Source organism: Coenobita brevimanus, chromosome 93, assembly GCF_032717465.1.
Source record: "Coenobita brevimanus isolate Jiangsu-jjx chromosome 93, ASM3271746v2, whole genome shotgun sequence".
NCBI classification, from domain to species: Eukaryota; Metazoa; Arthropoda; class Malacostraca; order Decapoda; family Coenobitidae; genus Coenobita; species Coenobita brevimanus.
In genome coordinates this window covers 10,117,536-10,143,156 of record NC_137046.1, presented here as the reverse complement: position 1 = coordinate 10,143,156, position 25,621 = coordinate 10,117,536, and the positions used below count along the sequence as shown (strand labels likewise).

At 42.1% G+C, this 25,621-nt stretch overlaps 1 protein-coding gene across 1 annotated transcript in view; it reads right to left on the bottom strand.

The window, feature by feature from the left end:
• Positions 1–24,618, bottom strand: part of LOC145412357 (cytochrome P450 3A11-like) — a 70,056-nt gene extending 45,438 nt beyond the window's left edge. The window contains exons 1-4 of the mRNA XM_080282246.1: positions 24,609–24,618; positions 24,019–24,155; positions 22,809–22,997; positions 21,955–22,639 (exon numbers count right to left, since the gene is read on the bottom strand). Of these exons, the coding sequence (XP_080138372.1) occupies positions 21,955–22,639; positions 22,809–22,997; positions 24,019–24,155; positions 24,609–24,618 (1,021 nt within the window). The remainder of the gene's footprint in view (positions 1–21,954; positions 22,640–22,808; positions 22,998–24,018; positions 24,156–24,608) is intronic.
• Between the last annotated feature and the right edge of the window lie 1,003 nt (positions 24,619–25,621).

Below are 25,621 nucleotides of genomic sequence, written 5' to 3'. Positions count from 1 at the left end.
TGACTTATTGCGCAAGGATAAGAAGTGGCAGTGGACAGCCGAGTGTGAGCAAGCTTTTACTACTGTTAAGTCTCTGCTGTGCCACCACCCTATATTGCGTGCACCAGATTTTGACAAATCTTTTGTGCTGGCAGTTGATGCTAGTCGAGTAGGGGTGGGAGCAGTGTTGATGCAGCCGGATGAGGGCCAGGTTGAACATCCCATATCATACTTCTCAAAGAAGTTTAATAGAGCCCAGAAGAATTATTCCGTCATAGAGCAGGAGTTAATAGTGATTATCCTGGCCCTGCAACACTTTGCTGTCTACCTGCCCCCTTTTGGCCCTGTGATCAAGATTTATTCAGACCATCATCCCCTGCAGTTTTTGAACAAGTTTAAATTTAAGAACCAGCGTTTGACCCGCTGGAGTTTGCTTTTGCAAGAGTACAATTTAGAAGTTAGGCATATTAAAAGGGATTGATAACGTAATTGCTGATTGTTTATCCAGGGAGGGGTCAGGGTCTTGATTCGAAAATTTTGATCCAGGGCTCAAAATTTTCCCTTGGGGAAGGGCGTGTTACGCTGTCCGCCTTTCCGTTCCCACGGGTGCAGCCGTTACAGCTGGGCTAGGGGATTATGCAGTATGTATCCGTGTCATTCGCGGAGTTTACATTAGCGAGTGTTACAAGTTCTTTTGTTTCTTTCGTTCCTGCCACTGAGGGCAATTTTATTTAATACCATGCTGAGAATGCATTTGATTATTTTGATTGTCTTGTGTGAGCTACCAGTATATTTAATGATGTTTTGCTTGCATTAGAAGTACCAATTTATTGTAGAGAGAGAGGGGCACGAATATAAGTTCTTATTAATTAATTTGATTCATGCGTTCGCGCTTGGCTGCACACGAGCCTGGCATCGGGGCAGTGTCTTCCCGACCAGCTTCAGTATCGGGTGTTTGTACACTCTCTCTCTCCCCAGTCATTTTCATGCCGAGCTGGCGTTTTCATTTAAGTTATTTTTATGCTTTTGTTGCTGACTGAGGAAAGTAGTTATTTTATTTTGTTTTGGTAACCGTGTTGTCTTTGGAGGGCCAGTTTGGCTCACCGTGGTCCTCTCGCTGCCTTTGTTAACGTTCCCCAACACACGTACATACACACACACCCCTAACCCCTACACAGTTAATCCCATCTCTTTGCACAAGGCTAGTGAGAACCATCGTGAGCTATTAACTGCGTTCCCCCTTGGACATGGGTTAAGTAGAAATTCGTCACCACCGGAAATAAGTGGGAGGTGTTCCTGTAAACTGTCTCGGGCGGTATTATTTCCGGTAGTGACGATAGTAGGCTAGATCTATAGGTAGGCTGTTCCGTTTTGCTATCAAAGTACAGAGTGTTGCGTTCTTAAGTAAGTACTTTTCCGTTGCGCAGTTTTTCTCTAGTTTGCGGAGTGTGAGTGCCGGGGTCTGCATTATTTTTGCAACGCAGTGGAGACCGATCATCTAAGGCTGCCTTGTGGTCTTTTTTTTTTGTAATAGCCCCGGGCTGGCGCTACCGTAACAATATATATATATATATATATATATATATATATATATATATATATATATATATATATATATATATATATATATATATATATATATATATATATATATATATATATATATATATATATATATATATGTATATATGTATATATATATATATATGTATATATGTATATATATATATATATATATATATATATATATATATATATATATATATATATATATATATATATATATATATATATATATATATATATATATATATATATATATATATATAGATAGATAGATAGATAGATAGATAGATATATATATATCTTGAAGGCATATGAGGATGAAAGCTCTGGCACATTCACCTTTATTGATTTTCTTATGTACGGTTTCTATTTGTCGTACAAATTTATGGTGATCTCAGAGTTGCTTTAGGAGTTCCCCAAAGGTCAGAACCGTTTTCGAACTATCTTGTTGCGTCTTCAGGCTGGAGCTGATGGTCCGTTTTTTTTCTTTTTATTTTTTCTCTTTTGTCATCGGTGATAGGTTGGTCATTATACCACGTGAAACAAATTTTTACCATCAATACAGGCAAGCCACTAGGATCAAGAAAACTGGACACTGGCGGACTGTCTGGGTGAAGCAAAAAAGACATGGGGCAGACAGAGCGGAGGTGGAATCAGAAATGAACTGGATGGTCTGGAGGACGTTGCTGAATATCCTCACCTCCCCTGGGTCTGTGGGAGCTTGAAGGAACCTCCGGTGCAGCTTGCTGAAGGAAAGCATGGCCTGATGAAATTACCCCCTTGCTGTACTCCTTTGCATTGCCTGCCACTGATGCAGCGTCATCATAAATCTGTATGAAATGCATGAAGGATTCCAGCCCAGGCTCGTCGAGAGAGGCAAAGTCTGACCAGGTGAGGCGAGGACCCAGAGGTGATGACTTCTGACTCATCAGGGCCTGCCCTGCAGATGGAACAGACTCCACCTCGCCAGGCACCACAGGAGAAACAGGGTTGGCAGCAACAGCAGCCACAGGCGGCGAAGAAGGACCTGCATCCCCTATCTCCATGGGTACCTTGGGAGGTGGCGAAGGGGCAGACTGATGGGAGATGGAATGACCTGCCAACTGAAGCCTTGTAAGTGGGGAGGAGGGCTGCAGCTGCAGCACCAGTGGGACCAAGATGGCGGGGATCACAGGAGGCCCAGACAGACGTCGAAGGGCTCGCCTCCTAGGCCTCCTGTGCACCACAGGTGAGAAGAAAGACTCAGGGATCAACATGGAAGGGAGCCCATTGGCCTGGAAGATGGTGGGCAGGCGCTGGGCAAGAACTCCCATATCTTCCCCCAAGAATGCCTTGGTCTCTGCAGCACACACGATGACGATGGTCGAGGTAGAGGGGGCAGGGAACAAGGTGGCAGAGGCAGGAGGTTGACAACTGAACCGACGACCAGGGAGGGTGTGGGGAGAGCCCCACATCACCTGGCCTGCAGGGCCAGTGACCGAGGCAGCTGCAGGACCCTTGGCACCCTCCTCTACAACGAACTCCATCACACCTCGCCAGCGGCTACAGAAGGCACAGGGTGGGCAGGGTTGGGGACCACGATGGAGGAGCAGTGGAGGAACACATCCTTCCCCAGGACCCAGTGAGTCAGGAAGCTGTAGCCTCTCTGGACATGGTACCACATCACCTGGCCCACAAATCTAGGTGCCATTGTAGGAATAGCTCAGCTGTCCAGATGGTGACTGGTTTGAGTCCAGAAGTGTTGGCCCAGGTGCTGTATGCTTGCTGTTCTCCTCCATCGTTGTGGGTGGCTGCTTATGTATGGTTCAAGTGAATCAGCTGGGGACAGGTGGGTGGAGCTGATCAGCTAAGCTGATCACTCATTGGCTACTTCGTTGGCTAAGCCTGTGTGGCGTTTTGCTGATGATGGTAAGATTTGGAAATCTTCGACTTGTGTGTTTATTGTAGGTTGTCGTGTGATAATGTAGATTGCCTAAAAAACAAGAGACAGTGAGGATCTTGTTTACTGTTGATTATTTTGGTGTTCTCATCCAGGTCTTGTCATATCAGGTGGGAGTTGTGTAGAGCGATGTTGTGGTTCTTGATGGCTCCATTCTGTAGATGACAGGTGAGGTGCCTCAGTAGTATGGTCAGTGTCATTCCAACAAATGAGTGAGGTCCACATTCCTCACTGCTGCATTTGTGCTGGTAAAGGACTTGGTCCTCCCGAAGGGGCGTCTTGGTTGCGACGGGTTGATTACGAAGGAAAAGGTGTTTTTTTTTTTTTTCTTTTTTGCAAATTATGAGAGCAATGTCTTGTTCTGGGTTTGTAGGACGTACATTTCTGTTTACAATTTCCCTGATGATCTCATGTCTCGTAGTCAGTAGATATGTGGTTTCAGTAGTATAGCTTGATGTGTTCGCTGGTTGTGGGTGTAGTGGTGTCTTGGTGAGTATATCATTTGTCCATGTGTCTCTTAATTACATCGGATACGTCGGTGTTAGTGTAGCCATTGTTAATGAGGACTTGAGCCCCACGTTCAAGTTCCTGGTGGACGACTTTCTAAGTGAAGCAGTGTGAGAAGGCCGTGCTGACATGGGCGCTGATAGAGGAGCACAGGTAATGTCTGGGGCACTGGCTATCTACACTGCCAGCTACACCATAGCCAAGAAACTCAACGAACTCCTTACATCATATGTGTCTTACACCTACAGCCTATCCTCTGCTTCAGACTTCCTTGAAGTCCTATGTGACGCCCCTCCCGCTGACAACTACATCATCGTCTCTCTCTGTGTCGAATGCCTCTTTACCAACATTCCTGGGGACAAGACAATTGACTTCATACTCGGCTGAGTATACTGTTGCGAAGACACAAAGATGCTCGACATCCAAGAAAAGGCCTTTAAGACTTTGCTGTAGCTCTGTATGAAAGAAGCTCCTTTCACTTGCCCAAGTGGTCAGATGTATTAACAGATCTAACGAAGGGCAGCCCCCTCGGAGTTCTGTTCACTAATTTCATCATGGGGACCATCGAATCGAGACCCCTAGCTACTACCTGTCCCTCCCTATACTGCCGCTATGTCGATGACATCTTCGTTCTTATCAAGGACCTTCAGGAGCTGCAGAACCTCAAACAGCACTTCAACACTGCCTCTGGACTTAACTTCGCCTACGAAAAAGCCAGTGACGGACGTCTCCTCTTCCTGGACATACTCATCACTGCACACAATGTAGAATTCAAGACTACATTATTCACCAAGCCCACGAAAAGGAACTTTTCCTCAATGGAGATAGTGAGTGCTCCAGACTTTACCTGCACTCCATCATCAGCACCTATGTCAGGAGAGCCGTCTCCCACTGCTCCACTTGGAAAGATGTTCAACAAAAACTAGAAGCGTGACTTAAGTCCTCATTAACAATGGTTACACTAACACAGACGTAATTAAGAGTCACATAGACAAATGTTATACTCACCAAGACACCACTACACACACAGCCAGCAAACACATCGAGATATACTACAGAAACCACGTGTCTACAGACTACAAGACGGATGAGATCATCAAGGACATTGTATACAGAAATGTACACACTGCAATTCCGGAACAACACATTAATGTAATCATCTGCTACATAAGAAGGAAAATAGCCCACTTTCTGTTTGTAACTGACCCAGCATGACCAAGACCCATCTTCAGGATGACCACTTCATTTACCAGCATAACTGCAACAGTGAGGAGTATGGACCTCGCTCATACACTGGAATGACACGGACCAGACTATCGAGGTGCCTCACCTGTCACCTACAGAATGGAGACATCAAGAACCACTGCGCCACCCTACACAACTCCCACTTGACATGACAAGACCTGAATGAGAACACCAAATCGACAGAGAACAAGACCCTCACTGTCTCTTGTTTCTAGAAGCATGATACTTTATGAGATGGCAACCTACAACAAACACACAACTCGAAGATGTCCAGATCCTACCATAAGCAAAACGTCACAGAGGCTTAGCCAACGAACAGCCAATGAACGATCAGCTTAGGTGATCATCTCCGCCCATGTGTCTCCACCTGATTCACTTGAATCGTATACAAGCAGCCAACCACGACAGGGCCATCAAATCCAGCCTGAAGAAAGAACAAGATACTTCCAAAATGTCGCTGCCCCTTGGAGAACTCCTAAAGAAACTCCGAGAAAATCACCAAAACATTGTACGGCAAATAGAAACCGCACGTAAGAAAATCAATAAAGGTAAATGTCCCATAGCTTTCAACCTCATATACCTCAAAGATATTATCCTGCCTGGCTACACCAACACACACACACACACACACACACACACACACACACGCGCGCGCGCACACACACACACACACACACACACACACACACACACACACACACACACACACACACACACACACACACACACACACACACACACACACACACACACACACACACACACACACACACACACACACACACACACACCAAGAGTCACATAATGGTAATTATAGGTCACATATGATAAAAAAAAAATACAATTAAACATCAACGGAATTACTACAAAAAATACAAAATTAAACAACATTCTCTACACACAGCATTACCAATGCATTATTACAAAATACTACATTCAAAAACAGATCCAGCACTCCAAACTTAACAAACTACACTACAGTCAGATAATGCAGAGAGAGAAAAAAATAGGGGGGGGGGGAGTGGCCATAACACTGTCGTGCATAAAAACATTTCACTGCATAACAAATAGATCAACACGTAACCAACGACGACATTTCAGAAATACTGATAATAGAAAACAAAATACACAGTGAAACATGCAACACTGTCACCATATTCGTGTTGCCACCCACATCATGCCCCCCAGGATACACCTCATCACCCACTCTGCTCCAGAACATTCCCAGTGTAATATGCAGCAGGAGATTTAAACACTACAGACCCCTCATGGCCACACACACGGAGGGGGGAACAATCATTAAACGAAAATTTCAAAATAGCTTTATTTTATATATTGTGGCCTTCATTTATTTTATGGTCTGGTGCTTTTTGGCTTTAACCGTGGACAATAATGCGGGGTGAACCAGCACCCCACCCTGTTCTGAAATAATGAGTTCGTATAATTCCTATCAAGGCAGGGGACTGAGACTCCATGTACCTTCCAAGTTCCATGAGTTGTCGTCGCAGGGGATGACTGTATAAGTGTGCTCTTTTGGCTGAGTGCAGCCCTGCAATATGCTTGGGGTGTGGCAGCACCACAGATTTTCTTTTGTGTGTATTTTGGTGTAACTAATGATGAATTTCCTCCTCAGGTGCATAATTTTTTTCAGATACATACATATATATGTACAGTCGCCAAACTTTCCACCTGGGCCACCTAGCCGCGAGAGGTGGGAAACAGGTGCTGGCAACAATGTATCTGTTTGTTCGTGAGTACATGCACGACGAAAGTTCAGATCATCAACTCTCTTCGCCCGTAGTGAACTTCCGTCAGAGTCAGAGTTCATCCCCTAGATGGCTGGGTACAGAGTTGGGTGGGGAGAAAAATGTCTCAGAAGTTGTGTGGGGAGAATAATGTCCCAGGAGTAAGGCGGCTTTCCCATCGGCTCAGCCAGTTGCATGAAGCTGGTCGCAGGGAAAATTGTTGTGTGCCACAGGTCGCGGTGACCAAGGCCATAATAAGGCAATATAAAATATGATATAAACATATACTATTATATATAATACAATAATACATATTATACTATACGTATTTGGCCTTGGTCCGTTCAACCTGTGGCAAGCAACAATTCCATGCTACCGGTTTCCTGCAACTGGTCGAGCCGGTGGGAGAGCTGTTTAAGAGGGGAGCTTGGCATGGTGAATGCCAGGGCAGGAGCCGGACGGGGGGGGGGGGGAGGTGTTACGTTATTCATACCGCCAGTGATAATTGCCGAACTAGTTTTTGAGATCCATTAGCATTCCACTAAATATTTGCATTCTTTACAGTACTAAACATTTTATTTTCTATGTTGTATTTACATTGTTACCATAACATGTTAATGCACTATGTACTGGAATCGCTCCAAGCCTTTCTTTCTCTCACTTTCTCCTTATATCAGCAATTCCATTTCATAGGGTTATCGCTTGCTACCATTATCAGTATAGGTTGAAGAGAAATGCATTCACCTAACATCGACGTCCAGTTACAGGTAACATTACCTGCCATATTCACATCATGAATGACCAATAAACATAGGATGATGTTCAGACACTGTTAACGATTGCCTATTTCCTCGTTGGTAGTACTTCAGGTAGATGTTTTTTTGTGTTCTGTGGTGCTCCACGAGGTTAAAATACTGTCACCTCAACGGGCAAAGAGTTTGTGCATACTGTTGTCGAATGTGGCATTTACATCAGCTATGATCGTGACTTACCGTATCATATTTCATATGACTAAGGTCATTACAACACACCTTTATAGTCCATTCATCTAACGAATGACTGAATTACACATTACATGGAAAACTGATTGTGAGCGGTGCTGCTTATATATGAGGTCACACATTTACACGCTCATCGATTATTCACCGGACAACATTATCTCATTATAGCAAGATGAGGACACCACCTCTCCCTCACAGTATACTAAAGCTTCCGGTCATTTTAAGCACAGTTGTTATTGATTCATGAATTGCTGGGACGTTTGTATCACCACTGCGTGTGATATTACTTATGTGATTAATAAATGCAACATAACGAACATGAAATTATCATTACAAGCTGAAACACCCACGGGTGGACACATCACGTCAGTCGACTCACGACTAGCTGACTCGAGGCAGCTTTCTGCCTCAACGAACAAGTTTCAACCTCCGACATCTACAGTTCCTATCTCTCCTACTTAGTTTAAACTATTATCCGCCCAATGAGTAATCCTGTAACGATTAATGACCTAACTTATCTAATCATGTCTCGGATCAAGAATGGTATTTCAATAGGTTTAATCGAGACCGGCCCAGGACTGGCGAAATGCAAAACGAATAGTCAAACACCGGTATCTATTTTTCTACCGTAAGGGCCGGTCACACGACGATTCTTCCCCCCAGTATTCAGTAGACAATTTTTAGCCATGGGTTTATCATGTAATAATGAAAAAGAATACGTTTATAAATCTGTAATATATGTAAAGATGCGGTCTTTCAGATTATTTTATTGTGTTCAATACTCACATTATCCAATACTTTCAAGAAGTTCCTTTGAAATTCTATCGGCTAAAAACTGTCGACCGAATATTGGGATGAACTCTGACTGAGGTTCAGTACGGAAGACGAGAGTTCATGATCCGAAATTTCGTCAAGCAAATACACACAAACAAACAGATACACTGTTGCCAGCACCAGTTACCCACCTCTCGCGGCTAGGTGGCCCAGGTGGAAAGTTTGGCGACTGTACATATGTATTACTGCGGCCAGGAGTTGTTAGCCACCCTCGTCCAGCCAACCCGTGTATGTGTATGTCGCATTCACAAGCACAGAAGTTGCCTTCAATGCATTTCTGTCGAAAAATATCCCTTCAGCTTCGGGCTTGCACTAATGGATAAAGCAGTAGTAATATTTACTCTGAAGGGTTGAGTCTGATAACACGGATATATCACATTTATTATTAACTATTTTTTTCTCATACAAAACCGAGCAAGTGACTTAAATATATTTCTTTGATTTCACTCCACGAGTTCCAGTACTGTAGATTTGAATCAGAGAGCACAAAGAGTGAACAAGTTCGAGGCATTCATTTGTTACCGAGAGAGAGAGAGAGAGAGAGAGAGAGAGAGAGAGAGAGAGAGAGAGAGAGAGAGAGAGAGAGAGAGAGAGAGAGAGAGAACGTGTATGGTGGGCGCCCGTGAATTTTGGAGAAATGAGGTGGAGGCAGACTGGTGCAGGGAAATGCAAGGGATGAGAAACCCTGGATTCCTGTGCTACAATGAAAACAGGCCACAGTGTGAATATTTCTTCCATCAGTCACTAGAACTTGCCTTGCTTTGTGATAAAGGGTCTTTTTGTTTTTTTTAAGAATTGCTATCGGAAGAATAATGAATGAGATAAATGCTGTTGACTTCAGAAAAAGCTGTGCTTAAGAAAGTATTTTGACTCTGTCCAGAGAGGGATATCCAGTTAATAAGAAACATACTCATGAGTTTGCCAAAAATCTCCAGGTGCCAACCACCAGAGAAAAAAATAAAATGCGAACATAAGGCATTTAACAGAAGTTACGCGGCCTGCTAATAATTTGATAGTCAACTGGCGTTACCCAGAATCAAACCCAACTTTCATTTTGTCCGACAAGACGTTATCCTGGGATAAATAAACTTCATCTGCTAGAGGAGAAATTCCCTGTTTAGCTCGAGGACGTTATTTACTTGTATCGCATAAAATCATGTTTATATAGCCGGAATGAAGCCCATTACCTACGGCCTGGCAACCTCCCTGTAAAGAGTACTATTTTCTACCGACAGACTGAGTTAAGCGGTGAAACTCATCTTTCGTGTAAGCAAATCCACCGCGCCTGTGTGTGTGTGTGTGTGTGTGTGTGTGTGTGTGTGTGTGTGTTGGATTGCGAGTCAGCTGACTCATGGAGCATGGTATGCGGGTTGGTAGGTTGGTGACTGGGTCGGTGGATTGGTTAGTGTAGGCTGGTGGTTTCACAGGCGGATTAGGTGGAGTGGGTGGGCGAGAGGAATGGAAAGGATTATTAGGCTGGTTAAGTGGGGTGGAGTTGGGTTCGTGCATTAAGTGGGGTGGGTGGTGGGGCTACCTGTAGGACAAGGCAAAAGACAGGTTTATGTCGTCCTACTTTTGAGACATACTGTACTGAGTAAGGTTGTGGGTATGTGCGTAATGGGTGGGTGTGTAGGTGGATGGACAGATTGTGGGAAAACAGGCCTGTGAGATTAGGTCACTTGAGTGAATACATCCGAGTTGGGAATAGATCAGTGTGTGGAAAATCGGTCCACAGAGGATATTATTCTGGAATCATGCAGAAGTAGGTATATATATCCAGTGGGTTACAACAGGTCAGTCGTGCAATACGTCTGTTGGTTAAGAGGTCTGTGTTACAAGTGCACGCATCAGTGGGTTATAAAACCACATCGGATAACAGATTTATGGGGAAAATAGGTTCATTGTGAAAAATGTGTCCATGTGTATACGTCCATGTAGGAAACCTGCATCCATGGAGAGATTCAAAGTCGACGGAAATATTGGTCCGTGGGGAAAAAATACATCAATGGGGAAAATTAGTTCATGGGAAAATAGGTTTATGTTGAAAACAAGGCGTCTTTGATTAAAAAAAAAAAAAAAAATCATTAAGGAAAATAGGTCCTTGGGGGATATTGTTCCGAATGGTGAAAATGTCCATTGATAAAAATATTCATGGAGTGAAAATAGGTCCATAGGGACATACGCGTACTGCAAACATACATGGAGATATTTAAAATAGATAGGACTTAAAATATCTAACTTTTAACAGCGACCGTTGCCTGGAATTAGGCTTACCACTGCACACCTTGGACCAAACAACAATTAGCCAGACCCTATTACTACTTCATCATCCAGTTATTATATTTCATAATTTACCTTCATTTAGTCACTTAGGCATAGAAAGCCAACTGCAACGAAAGGAAAAATCCCTGTTTAACTGTGTTGAGCACCTCATTTCTCCACCTCATTCCTCTAAAATTCACAGGCACCCACAACTCTCTCTCTCTCTCTCTCTCTCTCTCTCTCTCTCTCTCTCTCTCTCCTGATAACAAATGAATGTTTCGAACTTGTTTCTCTCTGTGTTCGCTGGTTCAAACCTACAGGAAACCGTGGAGTGGAACCAAATATACATATTTGTCGCTTGCTTGGCTCTATACGAGAAAGAAGTTATCATATAATCAAATGTGATATATTCGTGTTATCAGAGTCAAACCAGAGTAAATATTACTATTGCTTTATCCATTAGTACAAGCCCAAAGCTGAAGGGATATTTTTCGACAGAAATGCATCGCAGGCAACTTCTGTGCTCATGAATGCGACGCTGCCACATACACGGGTTGGCTGGACGAGGGTGGCTAACAACTCCTGGCTGCAATAATACATACATGTGAAGATACTTTCAAAATGATTTTCATCAGTAAATAAAACAATTAAATATAAACAATAATGATCCATCCATCCATCATCCAATCCTACTTTGCCCCATGAGGAGCGTAGGAACCCGGGGCTAGGCAGTTGGTCCTGACATTTAAGGTGAGAGTGACCAGCCTCACTCATCCCTTAGTGGCATTACGTGAGCAATAAACCCCAACTACCCCTTGGATATAAACCTTCACCGGCTTAATCCGACTGGTGCGCAATAATTTCCCACTAAACCACCAGGCGCCAAAATTTGGTTATGTCTACCACCCAGCGTAGTAAGTGGTTTCCTGGTGTACAAGAAACCATTTGGCTTGTCACTCAGTGTAGAGTCACCCACAGGCAGAAGGAAGAGGAAAGAATGAAGGAAAGAAAGACAGAAGAGGGAGTGTAAAGTCACCCGTTGGCAGAATGATGAGGAAAGACTGAAAGAAAGAAAGATCGAAGTGGTTGGAAGGAAAGAAGGATGGCGGAGAGGAAAGGGCAGACACCCGAGAGTAGCACTACATCGAGTGAGTGCATGGTGAGCGCCCCCACCTACTACAAAACAGAGATGAAGTAAATAAATAAATGTGGACATAAATACGAAGATAAATAAATACATAAGTACACAGAGTACTCAGACTTCATATATACAAGGTTTACAGAGGGATTAATAAACCATATGGAATTTCCTATATCTCGAAAAAAAAAAATAAAAAACATTTCCCTTATCTCGTCTGGAGATGTGTCTTCACCACCATGCCTGCCAGTCCACTCAAGTCATCATCAGTCATCGCACTGCCACTGGAAGGGCAGGGGTGTCCATGGGGAAGGATTATTATTATTATTTTTTTTTATTTTTTTTTTTTTTGAGAGGGGGAGGGTATATTTTTTGGTAGAGGTAGTATTTCCTCCCCCATAAAAATGCATTTTTTTCATTATTTTACTAGCCCTTTATATTTTTTCTTTATTAAGAATGTGTAATGTAGAAGAGGATTTATCAAAATATTGATTCTGATTCTTGGTTCTTTTTTTCCCTATGAGGGGCTGCATCACCCCACATCACGTATTGCTTAAAATGGGATCTTTATAAACAGCGCCACAATTCTGTCCGTAAAATAAATATCAGACTACACAAATGTAAAAAAACCTAAAATATTCCCCACACTTTGTAAAAATCACAATATACATTAAAGAGTACCACAAATATTAGGTAACTCAATAATTTAGAGTTAAATACTCAATAAAAGGGGATAATTCCCTCCTTTCATAGCAGGGAGGTGGGTATATCATCAAGGATTTTCTGTCAAAGGTGACGAACGACCAAGAAAAGTTTGGGAACTTCTGTTCTAAATATCCATCACACTCCAACACGACCACACTGATGCTATGCGTCAGACTCCTTCCCAGACTTTACTCTGTGTAACCCAACACCAGACAAACAAGCATAATCAGACCACCTCCCCATCATCTTGTCATACATAATTAAAGCAAAACCGTACAAAGAGAGGAATACCTTTACTAACTAAGTGAAGGCAAATTGGAGACAATTCACTAAAGACATGGAGCACAGAATAGAAAGTTTTACCCTAGATTCTTTTGAAAACACTGACAACTTATCACCACCCTCAAAAAAATTACAAAATCCAGCAAATTTCTTATCCCTAGTAGCAACACCAAAAACTTGAACCCCATTTTCTCCCCTCAAATTAAATACCTCACCAAAGACAGACACAAACTAAAAGGTAAGACTCAGCCCTCCCAAGCAGAGCCTTTAATCTTGCAGAACCCAAACAACAGCATAATTTTATTAACTTATAAAACACATATTCAAGGAAATTGGAATAACTTTCTGGGCACCCTTTATCATAAAAAACTGGAGCAAGTTCCGGAAGGCATTAAGAAATATCAGCACATCCAAAGCCTTGCATTCCCCAACTCACGAAGTTCTCCTGGGCAGTTACAAAATCATTCTCGCCAGGAATGAACAAACAAGCAATTCTATCAATTATTATGAATGAAAATGCAACAAAAATGAAGAGTCAAATAGCCATTTACAAAATTAGAAAAATTGAAGGAAACATACAAGCACCACCTCCATTTAATTCCCAAGGACAACAAAATCAACAATTATGCAAACATCTCCAACCATCCACTTAACCCCTCCTTGGCGGCCGGCGTCGAATAAAGTTTAACTGATAAATGGTTGCAGGCGTCGTTTGAGTGCGCCCTATAAAACAACTGCAAAAATTTGGGGAAGTGAATGAACGTTCTGAACGTCTTCAGACTGACCTACACTACACTCCCATACACCTCATCAAGCAGATCAGAGCCTGCTGCTGTGATGAGTGGATTTTCGATTTTATTGCTCCTGGCCATGCCTAAACAAGCACAACTACACCCATTATCTCGACCCAGGCAGAAAATATCATCCTTGTCCTCTCTTGCAAAATATGCACAACCACCTGTTTACGATTATCAATTAGTACGGGCACAAACAAGAAAGACATGATAGAAGTGAAAAATTCATTTTTGTCTTGGTAACTTAACCTATTTGCTCAGGTTTGTTGTAATGGTTTGAATTATTCGATGCAGTGCGACTTGTAGAAAACTGTGAAAACTTTCGGAAAGTGAACGAACATCTAGGACATGAGACTGACCTTCATTTCACCCTCTCACATATCTGTCAGTTCACCACCTGCTGCCATGACGAGTGGATGTAAGATTTTTTTGCTCGTGGCCTTGCCTAAAAACACAGTTAAATCTAATATCTCGACCCAGGCAGAAAACATCATCTTTTTCCTCCCTTGCAAATCACACACAAACACCCTGTTTACGAGACAGCAACATATTTTGCGAAAATAACGAGGTAAAATGATAGAAAGGTGAACGTGTTGTTACGTTGTTATGGAAAAAATACGTTTTCCCCCATCTGTAAACATAATTACTTCTGCTCTGTCTCTGTATTCGTAATAATTAGACTTATTCGTAGTTTTGAAACTGCATTACGATTCCATTTTTAGCCATGCACGTGGTGTGGGAGGTGGAAGTTGCGACTCAACTTCAGTGTTGCTAATCGGATCAGACCCTCCATTTTGATCTCCCGTGGGAGAACCTAGCCTCGGAGGACGGGCAATTTTCTCATTTAGGACTGACAATTCAACCCATTCATCGGCCTGGGGTGTACAGAAAAGTCCAGACCCATGGCCACAGAAGGGTTATAATGTCTTGGCCCTATGGCAATAAACACCCTTACTAAAATTTTCAACTTCTGGACTCGCAATAAAATCTTTGATATCCAGAAGAAAGCAACAATCTTCTTGTATAAAACAGCCACATTGTGTCTTTCAATCACGCCTAAGCCAAAGGCCAGAGACTCTAAGACCCATATATTTTCTGATTCAGGCTGATGAAAGAATGGTTTTAGGGGGATCAAAATTCAGATCTGGGTCATCTAAGGTCACCATTAGTTCGTTTGCCTATTTGGCCCAGGGAAATGCTAGGTACCCCTGCAGCCCAATTTTTGGCATGAAGACTCACATGACCTCCAGTTCGGACATAGACCATGCAAGGTTGACCTCTGATGTAAAGAGGCCACCAGTTGGAGGTCATTTGAGGTCACCGGCAATACACACTCAAACGACTGGACCCAGCAGCCCAATTTTTGGCATGGAGACTCACATGACCTGAAGTTCCGACATAAGCATCGTGAGGTTGGCCTCCGAGGTCATTTGAGGTCACCAGTCAGAGGCCATTTCAGGTCACAGATAAAAGTAAGCAAGTGTGCACAAATACTGTATGTTTGTCTGCGAGAGCTGAAATAGGAAGTTTCTGGACGTCTTATAATCCCTCTTCAAAAGCATAAGAGGTACACGGTCTTTCTGGAATAGAAAGACTGAACTAGGACAAATAGAATCAGAGTGTTCTTCTTTTGGCCCAGGAAACGCCGGGTATCTCTGCCGGTTATCAATATAATCAGACCCAGGAAAACCTCCTAATAGTCCCGAATCATAGAGACCATTATCTCTACTATGCACATCATTCAAAACCATAAAAAAAAATTAATCTTAAAGAACATCACCCCCACATTCCTCTGTCTGACTAGCAGCTTGGATTTCGATCAAACATTCAATTACCACCCACCTCACGAAGTTAACTCACATATGATGCCTTGAACGAGAAACCAACACTATTAAGAACTATCTGAATAGTACAGTCAAAGTTATTGACACGTTACTAAAAAACATCATGGTAAACACAACCCTTAGACACAAAAATGGTGGAAAATGATAAAAAGGAAGTGCTGGACAACTTTTTCTCAGGCAGACAGGGCAGGATACTCTACAAAAAACAAATGTCTAAACTATGAATACTAGCCAGTTGTATTCCACAGGGCTCAGTCCTTTCATCATAACTCTTTAACATTTTCATCTATTACATGCCAATCCCTCCCTTTTCAGTAAATCCTTACGACTTGGCAATAGTTTCACAATACTCCAAACCTAACTATGCAAAATTCCAGCAGTAAATTTAAGTATACTCGCTAGGAATTTGGTTCAGACGAAATAGAATTATTGCCCCATCAATCAAATTAGTCATTACAGACTAGTACAATTTTCGGAAAAGATGGATATTTAAGCTGAATGAGGCATTTTTGGGCAAAAGCAAGCAACTTACTTTTTCTTATGGATTTTGAGGTGCTGAATACGGCCAGGGATGATGTTAAGCGATATTTTGCCATTTAAGGGGTCAAATTAAAGGTCAAAGGTTATTTGGTGAATTGCGGGGTTTCCTGTTATAATTGAGATAAGGCACTGCTAAAATTAACGTAACTCCATCAATAATGCAGGTAGATAAGTCAGCTTGGTCTCATATTGTAGCTAAGGAAATTCTTTAGTAGGTGACATGATCATTTAACGATTTCTCTCCATAATATGAGTACTTGAGGTCAAAAACTTGCTTGAACCTTTGGAACCTTATACTTAGTCCCTATCTTAATTTTGATCTCCACTGACTAAAAACCTGACATACTGTAATGTACTTGTCCTAGATTCATTTGAAAGACTAATGATGTGGGTAGTTTTTGCACTAAAGGAATCCATGATCTCTCATACAGGGACTGTGATGCGAAGGGTCAACTTCTAAACTCCCGTAAATTAACATACAATTGCTTTTGATAAAGTCTGTATTCCAACTGGTAACTTATATTACACATCACTGTACTGCCTGCAATGCATCTCGCCCTCATTACATCTGCAAGCAGCTGTGCAAGGAAAGGTTGCCCTCTTGCATGAGCACTTGTGAGTATTGCAGCCCTTGGTGCATCCACAAGAAACTATGTCTCTACAGGACTGGTCTCATTTTTCCATCAGTATTCTCCCAGCCACAGTTAGTTGGCAATGGCAGTGAGGGGATGGGAACATGTGCTTGTTGCCATATGAAGCATTGAAGATTGGCCCTTTGTATATGTAACTTTGCCACATCACTAGTTGGAGGTAGCAACTCTGGTGATTTCAACTTAGAGAACAGGTACACACCTCCCATATCACATGCGTCATGTGGGACTTTGTAGATTTTGCAGATGAACTGCTCTGCCTTATGAAGCCCTTCATCTGAGATGGTGCCAGTGATCCCCAGATCCTACAGCAGGTTGTGGTTCTCTAAGAACACAGTCCAGGCTGACCTCTTAGAATGACCCATGAAATAAGACAGTGTCACATCCAGTTATTGCGTGGTATGCAAGGAGTTCTTCAAGTGTTTGCTGTTCAAATGCTAGTGATTTATGAATCTCATGAATGGGGATGTACTTGGGCTTTTTTGACGTTCCAGCCTTCACCCATAGAGTTTTGCACTACATTCTGTGATAATTCGCCAACAGTAGAACAACAGTCTATGTGTCACGTGCAGGCACAAAGATATGCTTAGCAGGGGAATTGATGCAATGCAAAATCACACGCGTATCTGCCTCCTCGTGGTCAGATATCAAGTTAGCTGTATCCATCTGAGGGTCATTTGTTTTCACCTCTAACCTCAATCCACCAGCAAAAACCATGAGCTTCTCTGGTGGAGCTAATGAAATTAGCTCATCTGACAAAAAGGCAAACAGATCCTTCTTGTTGTAGGACAATGCCAGGAAATCAGCCCACTTGGATAGTAATGGAACCTCTCGGTTTTCTATCAAACGTCGAATAGGATGTGAAGTTTTCTTTCGTCTTTCTCTAGTTCCCTCTTTTATTGATGTGCCAGAGTCCCTGTACTGGTCAAATGCAACATCAATGCGGTCGAACTTTGCCAAATTTCAAAATGTGGCCAACAAACCTATCAGCATAATCTGCAAATGTCTTTGCCCTGCTAGGTATACCAAAGGAGACAACAGTTGCCTGGCCATCTATGACAAGACATGAGCGCTCACTATCCAGTAGTTCAAGATTAGGTGGGCATATCACATCCTGAGTAAGAACATAGGGTGAAAATGTGAGTGGGTGGGAGGGGTCCTTCACTGAAAGCCCCCTCACCTCGATCCCACTTCCACCTCAGCACAATGTTGGAAGAAATGACAAGACAGCATAGGAACATTAAAAGAAAACAATGTGAGGATGTAGAAGAGAAGAGTGGGTATGAAAACAAAAGAGGAAAAGGAGCAAGAAGAGGTGGAGGACTTATGAAGCAATTCAAAGCGACAGACGTCACGAGTGTATACAGGCGCGAGTGGGCATGAAGGACCCCGTTGTGGATGCCGACCTTCTACAAAACAAGTGACAAAAATTCTATGTCCGTATCTGCCAGCTGAAGAGAAGAATACAGCAAAGGAGTGCCGTTAGAAAAGAGAAACCCCTCATCCACGAACGAACGATGCTGTACAGTGAAAGTGGGGTTCGAGGTGTCAACCGGGTGTGGGTGAGGGTGGGGTAAAAGGGGGGAGTTTGGGCAGAGGTCAAGAACCAAATGTAATTTGATAATTTAGCTTCTTACTTGTTTCATGGACCCAAGAACCATTTGGAAAACCACCTTTGCTCCACTCCCTCGAAGAATGATAACCAGAGGATGACATACAGATAAAAAGAAAAATGCTGTCATTTTTTAAAAGTATGGAAAACGGTCCAATTATGGCCCTCTGTATCTCAGACCCTATAATTATGAGAGATCATCAGTTCCTTTTTTGCAAAAACTACCCAGAACATTAGTCTTTCAAAGGAATCTAGGAGAAAGACATTATACTGACAGTTTTTTTAGTTACTGGAGATAAAAATAAAATAGGGACTAAATTTAAGGTTCGAGGAGTTGACTCCAGTTTTTACCTAAAGTACCAATATCGTGGAGAAAAAAAATCATAAAATGATAATGTCATCTAATACAGAATTTCCTTTGCTACAATATGAAACCTAGCTGACTTATCTACCTGCATTATTGATGGAGTTATGTTGATTTTAGCAGTGCCTTATCTCATATATAACGGGAAACCCCGCAATTCACCAAATAACCTTTGACTTTTAATTTGACCTCTTAAATGGCAAAATATCACTTAGCAGCACCCCTGGTTGTATTCAGCACCTCAAAATCCAAAAGAAGTAAGTTGCTTGCTTTTCCCCCAAGATGCCTCATTCAGCCTCAATTTCAAGAAATCGTACGAGACTATTACCCTCTTCACTCCATAAATGCACGAATCTGAAACACAACATCCAATACCCCTTTTCATCTAACCATTCTTTGGGAAAAAACACCTCAGTTTTTACGATTTACTTTAATCATTCATTTTTTTTTTTTTTGTCCGACTCTGGGCAAAGGCTTCAGGGCCTATATCTCGGGGGCAGTAGCCTATCCCAAGGCCTAGTAGTCCTCCTACACCTCCACATGTCACCACTTCGGCGCTAACACCCACCGTCCACACTGAACACATGCTAGGGCTGTCTCACACAGGACTGGTGTATTGGTCTTAGCGGGGGTATTTTTACGACGTGTCGGCGGGTCATCTGGTAGATCAGGAAAGTCTGCTTTTTATGAAATTCAAATCCTTAAACTTTTCCCTGCCCCAGCCGGGATTCAAACCTGGGTCCATCAGGACTGCAGGCCGCCTCTCTACCGATTCAGCCACCGCCTCTGGGAAAACACCCCCAAATTATATGATCAACTTTAGACAAGTACATGGCTTTCTCTCAGCATACGAGTAACATTAGTTCAAAGGCATCCTGCAAACTCGATGCCATGAAGAGACTAACATGCTCTATCTTTGGACAAAACAAAGAAACCTGTCTGAAAACTGTTTAAACATTTCAGTATAACTACTCTACTTCTTGTGACCCATGTTGAGCCATAAACATTAAAAAATACATAAATTTGAAAAATAAAACAAAACAAACCCGTGTGAATAAAAACACAATGCGCAAAGAAACACAAAGCTATATAACTTGCAACAAGAAAAAAACACTTCCAACTGAAGATCATGCAAATATGAGAGGCAGGCACTTTATTGCATTAGCTCAAAGCTTTTTTTTCACTCTTGTTAATTCATATCACATCACCGTATGCACACACACACACACACACACACACACACACACACACACACACACAAAGCTAAACACTACACAGAGCATCTCGGCAACATCCCCCCCCCCCACTTCCGTACAACACCACACTACAAACTTATAAACACATAAACACCACAGCCATCCAATCCCTTCATCAAGACAAAAACCACATTCATCGTAAACTTTCAACCAGCCAAAATCATAGTCAGAAAATATCTTATCAAGAGAGACATGAAATATATCTGGCCATAGTGTTACACGATCACCACACTTTTCTGCAACAACACTTTCACAAAATACAACTCGCAAAGAATGCACTTTGTCCACACTGCAATGCAGCCACAACAACATCAACATTGTGCAAACAGTATGTGTTGTTATTGACCAGCGACGATCTGTCTGGCCGAGCCTAATCATCAACAGCATCAAGCATGCAAACGCTCCTGCAGGGCCGTCTCTTGCAGTGAATTGATCTTCCCTTGCCACAGACAACGCCTTGCCACAGTGAGGCATAGGGAAGAATGTGGAGGTATGTTCCTGGATGGATGTCCTGGATGGAAAACGCATTGGCAGATTTCTATCCAGTGTTAAAGGGTCACTGTAGTAGGCTCCACATCACCCCGTTACTTGGATATACGGTTATTGCCCATAAAATACCGCCCATAAAATGGTATCTGGATTACAAGAAACCACTACGATTGTCACTTAGTCCTCACATGAAGTGTAGAGAAAGGTGATAAAATAACAGGACTAAGGGCAGATATAGAAAAAAGAATGATAAAGGTGAAGGAAGAAGTAGGTAGCTCTGAATCAAAGTGTGTGGATGAAACTCGCCACCAACTACAACCACGGTATGAGTCATACATTCGTTTATCGGCTAATTTGTGTGTGTGTGTGTGTGTGTGTGTGTGTGTGTGTGTGTGTGTGTGTGTGTGTGTTGCTGATCAGAACTCCAATGATTCGTTCTGTAGTTCTTAAAAATGATTCTGAGAGCTGCTACCCTCCTTGCATTTCGAGTGCATTCATTGTCCAAAAGGGAAAGTTTGGCACCTTTGATGGGAGTGTCATATCGTATGGGATTCAAACATTGCGTGTAAAAGAGGGGATACTAATATCAGAACAAAACAACGGTGCTGCCATAAGAGGAGGGGGGGGGGCTTAGAACCTTGACTTATCCCTATTGGCTCCCTTATATGAAATTTTAGATTATTTAATGTGTGCACAGTGTGCTCGTCTCTTCCCTTCCCCATTTTTCAAGGCCTGGCTACTCTGCTGGAAGAAAATGACGTTTGCATGTTCTGATCATTAAGTGGAGTGAAGGCAGATCACGAAACATCATCAGAAGAGGTGAGAAGGCGGTTGGACGTGGACAGCATCAGGAAGGAAGCAGAAAGGAGGATCCTGGACTGGTTTGGGCATGCTGGGATGATGGACTCAGGGAGATGGGTGTGGAGATATAGAAGGACTGAGTCTCCAGGCTGCTGACAAATATATTTCGAGGAAGACAGGGGATAAGTTGGTGTGTGCTGACCATAGATCCAGAGGTGTTATAGAGCAGATGCAGCACAGAGCAAGATGGGAGCGTGCTATCAGATTAAGTATTCTGACCCAAATTACAAGAAAAAAAATAATAAACTAAAAGTGATAATGATTACATAAAGAATGGCTATAACCTCACAGAGAATTAGAGTAATGAAGCATAATAAGAATAAAATACACAAAGCCCTAACCATGTTTGGCTGACGTAGTATTCTTAGAGTCATTGTCCTCAGCTCGCGCCTCCAGCATCAGGTCTAAGAAGTCGCCTCTCTTCTGGCCAGCCTCACGACACTTGATAGTCATTCTTGCAACCTCACTGAAGAACTCAATTTCAGATGCAAACAACTTTATTCCAATTGCACTGGCAACCCTTGGAAACAAAACTGTTAGAATAAATTGCAAAAACTTCATTCGTGACAAGGACAAAAATTTGTCAGCCCACAGCGCAAACTCAGACTTTTCTTGGGTGAGAGAGTTGCATTCTATACCAAAGGCACATGAAGCAATTGTGTCCATGGTAAACCTGCCAGTCTTGTCCTTCATGTCGATACTGGGATCCTCTGCTACATCTTTAAGACATGAGGAAACGAGCAAATCGGCTTTGTCACACACAAGAGGGAACATTTTCTTCATCTTGCCTGAGGAGAAGGTTGGTGACAGGATGGAACGCAGAATCTTCCATTCATCGCCAGTTTTATTCATCAACATCTCTTTCATCACATTATCGTCTTTGCTACCAAAGTATCGTTTGTCAACGAAGTGATCAAAGTCCTTAACCAAAACATCCCTCAAAATATCTGGATCACCAATAACCAGCACTGGTCGAAAACCTTCATATCTTCCACATAACTTCGACCCACCATAATTCTTGTACATCTGCAAGAATAATGCAACTTCTTACAATAAAATTCTTGTCCAGCAGTGAATTTTTCTTTCAGTATCACTGTTTATAGTCATTGTCTTGGTTTTTATGTGGTATATTTAATAAGAGTTGAAATGGTAGAGAAATATATATAATTGCTACCAATAATCTTATGTGACTCACTTGATCATAGGCAATCCATATAGGCATTAGGAGGCCTTCGTGTAAGTTACCAATAAACGGTAGGCCGGGTTTTGTTGGGATGCCCATTGAAGACCAGTAACTGTGGCGCCACCTGGAGTACCACCAAGCTGCCACCACCACAGTCAAGGAAACTAGCAAAAGCTCCAATAGCATCCTCACATACACCACCTGGGGTGAAGAAAACTTACATTAACACCTGCAATAGCACAGTTTCAAAACGCACCTACAGTATAGTATGTGAAAATTTTAATGAAAAATATCATTGAGCCTTGGCAAAGCCACTTGGCACAACTATCAGTTCCTCAGGAACTATTAAATAAAATGGCATGAAACTTTATTGGAACGTGTTTCCTAGCTTACTGAAGATAGCAACAAATAGGCTTTGGCAACCCAAGTGAAGGATAGGGAGAAGCCAGGCTCGTTTCATGCATTCTCGTTCTGAGTGTTAAATGGAAGGAAAGTGCCTGGTAGTAAATTTACATCCACGCCAACAAAGAAGGTGGTGGTCTAAATTATTCTTGTCATTGGTTTGATATCTTATAATTGTATAGTTGTGTTTGAAGCGTTGAACAATAAACATGAAATAATTCTTAACTGCAATCTGAATTGTTCAATCGGTTAAATATCTGAATATGGCCTTATCATGAATGTGTGTTTACAGGACATTACTTCAGTTACTATTTTTAATATTTTATTTCTGTTTGTGTTATCATGTTCCTCTTGGTTTTTCGTGTTTACTCATCTGGGTTTCAATAAAATAGAGCTGATAAGTTGTTCAGTGCGAGGTGAAAACGGATACATGAAATGCTATTGCTTATGGCTGCTGTCATTTTGAAGCATATCAATTGTAGTCATCCTGTATATTCAGTTGCGAGGTAACTAGTTATGACAAATGTATCAATTGCTATTTTCTTTTCAATAAGTTGTAGGATACGAATGTGTGAAAAATCTATAAATGTCTATTAAATAATCCACAATGACTAAAGGTGTTCATAAAAGTGATACTGGGGATGAGAGTTTATCTTTCAACCTACCTGTTTACGTAATTATTTGAACTGTGATTTCTGTTTGCTCCATCGTGTTAAGATTTTTTATTATTCATCTTAGATTCATACAAATTTATTCAGCAGTAGCTTTGCAGCCAAACTGAGAAATATAAAGACAACACCCTCGTGGAAGCCTAACTGACCAGCTTCCAAGGAGACTCTTTTGCTTTGTGGATTGGGATAAAAATGGTGTTAAGATGCAGGAGTGCTAGCAAGGCGATAATGTAAAATTCTGGATAACTCTCACATTTTGAGCTGCTAGTAAGAGTTTCCAGGTAGCCTGGTGTTGTGAACGGAGGTATTTTATAAAGTTAAGCATTAATCTTTTTTCTTTTCTCTCTATAATGTTTTAATTGGACGACTGTTTCTTAAATTATGTAATATCCAGATTTAATGTAAGTTTGTATGCTAAAACATTTAGAGTGCCACATAATGTAAGAAAGTTCTGAAATATTTTGGATGTCTCCGACTTGGAACTCCATTGCTGTTAGGAGTACATGGAACGTTCGAGTAGGAAGGAAGGTTGTAAAACGGATGGTGGGAGTGAGTAGAGGAGTGAGGTTACTTGTGGCTCTTGTGAAGGCAGTGTAGCTCTGGCATTTGTGAAATTATTGAAGCAGACAGTGTAATTACCTGGAAAATTATAATTATTACTGCCAGAAGCCTGTGCTATTATGATGCCTGAGTTACTCTTGTGTACATTGAAAGGCTTATCCTACGAGGAGCAATTCACTGGGGTACATCTTTCCTATTCTGATCTACTGCTGCTGGAACCTGTGGCAGTGTGCAACGAGGATGTAACAAGTGGTGTCAGGTGTTGCGATAAAAAAGTGCTGCAGTGAGTCAAATATTCGACATGGAGCCAGTAGGCGTGGAGACTAGAAGCCAAGCTAAGCAGGAGAGGGCATCTCTGGCTGCAATCATGAAGTTACTACAAGCACAAAGTGAGAGACAATTGAGCTAAAGAAAGAACTTCGAGAACAACTACAAGCACAGAGTCAAGAACAGAAAGAACGGCATGAGTGGTTTCAAGAGGCGTTACAGGAGCAACAGAAGGAGTTACAACTGAGGATGCAGGGACAGGTAGATGCTTTCAAGGGGGAACTGAAAGGAGAACAGCAACAGCTGAAGTAGGAAGTATACGCTGAGCTACAGCAGCAGCAGCATGAAGTAAGCAATAACGTGATGGAGTGCAGAAAGCATGCAGACCTCCACCTGAAGTAAATTAGTGAGAGAATTGAGGCTGTAAAGAAATCTGGCACTGTTGGGCTTCAGGTTAGTGTACAGGGATTATATGTAAAAACTGGATAATGTAAGGTGAATCTTGATGAATCCCAAGCACCTAAAGGCAGCATTGCTTGGTTGAAAAATCAGAATTTACAAGTTCTTATTCCTGGACTTAATTATAATGCATCAGTTTTTAGGCCCCAAACCACTGAAGTACATGGTTATAATGGAGGTCCAGTTAAAGGAAACCTTAGGTATTTGATGGTAAATATCTTGAAAAGCTTATTATGTGCAGTTTGAGTTTCTTGCAGGTCGAAGTGGTTGGGACGGTAGGCAGAGGGCAGCGCAGCTTGCTTCTAACCTCAAGGGTAACACAATGGAGATTCTTGGTCAGATGTCATTGGAGGAGAGGAACAGTTATCAGTCTCTAGTGGAAGTACTGGAGTGCAGATCTGGGACCATGTACCTTACTGAGGTCTACAGAGTACGATTTAGAACCAGTGCACGGGCTCGAGGCAA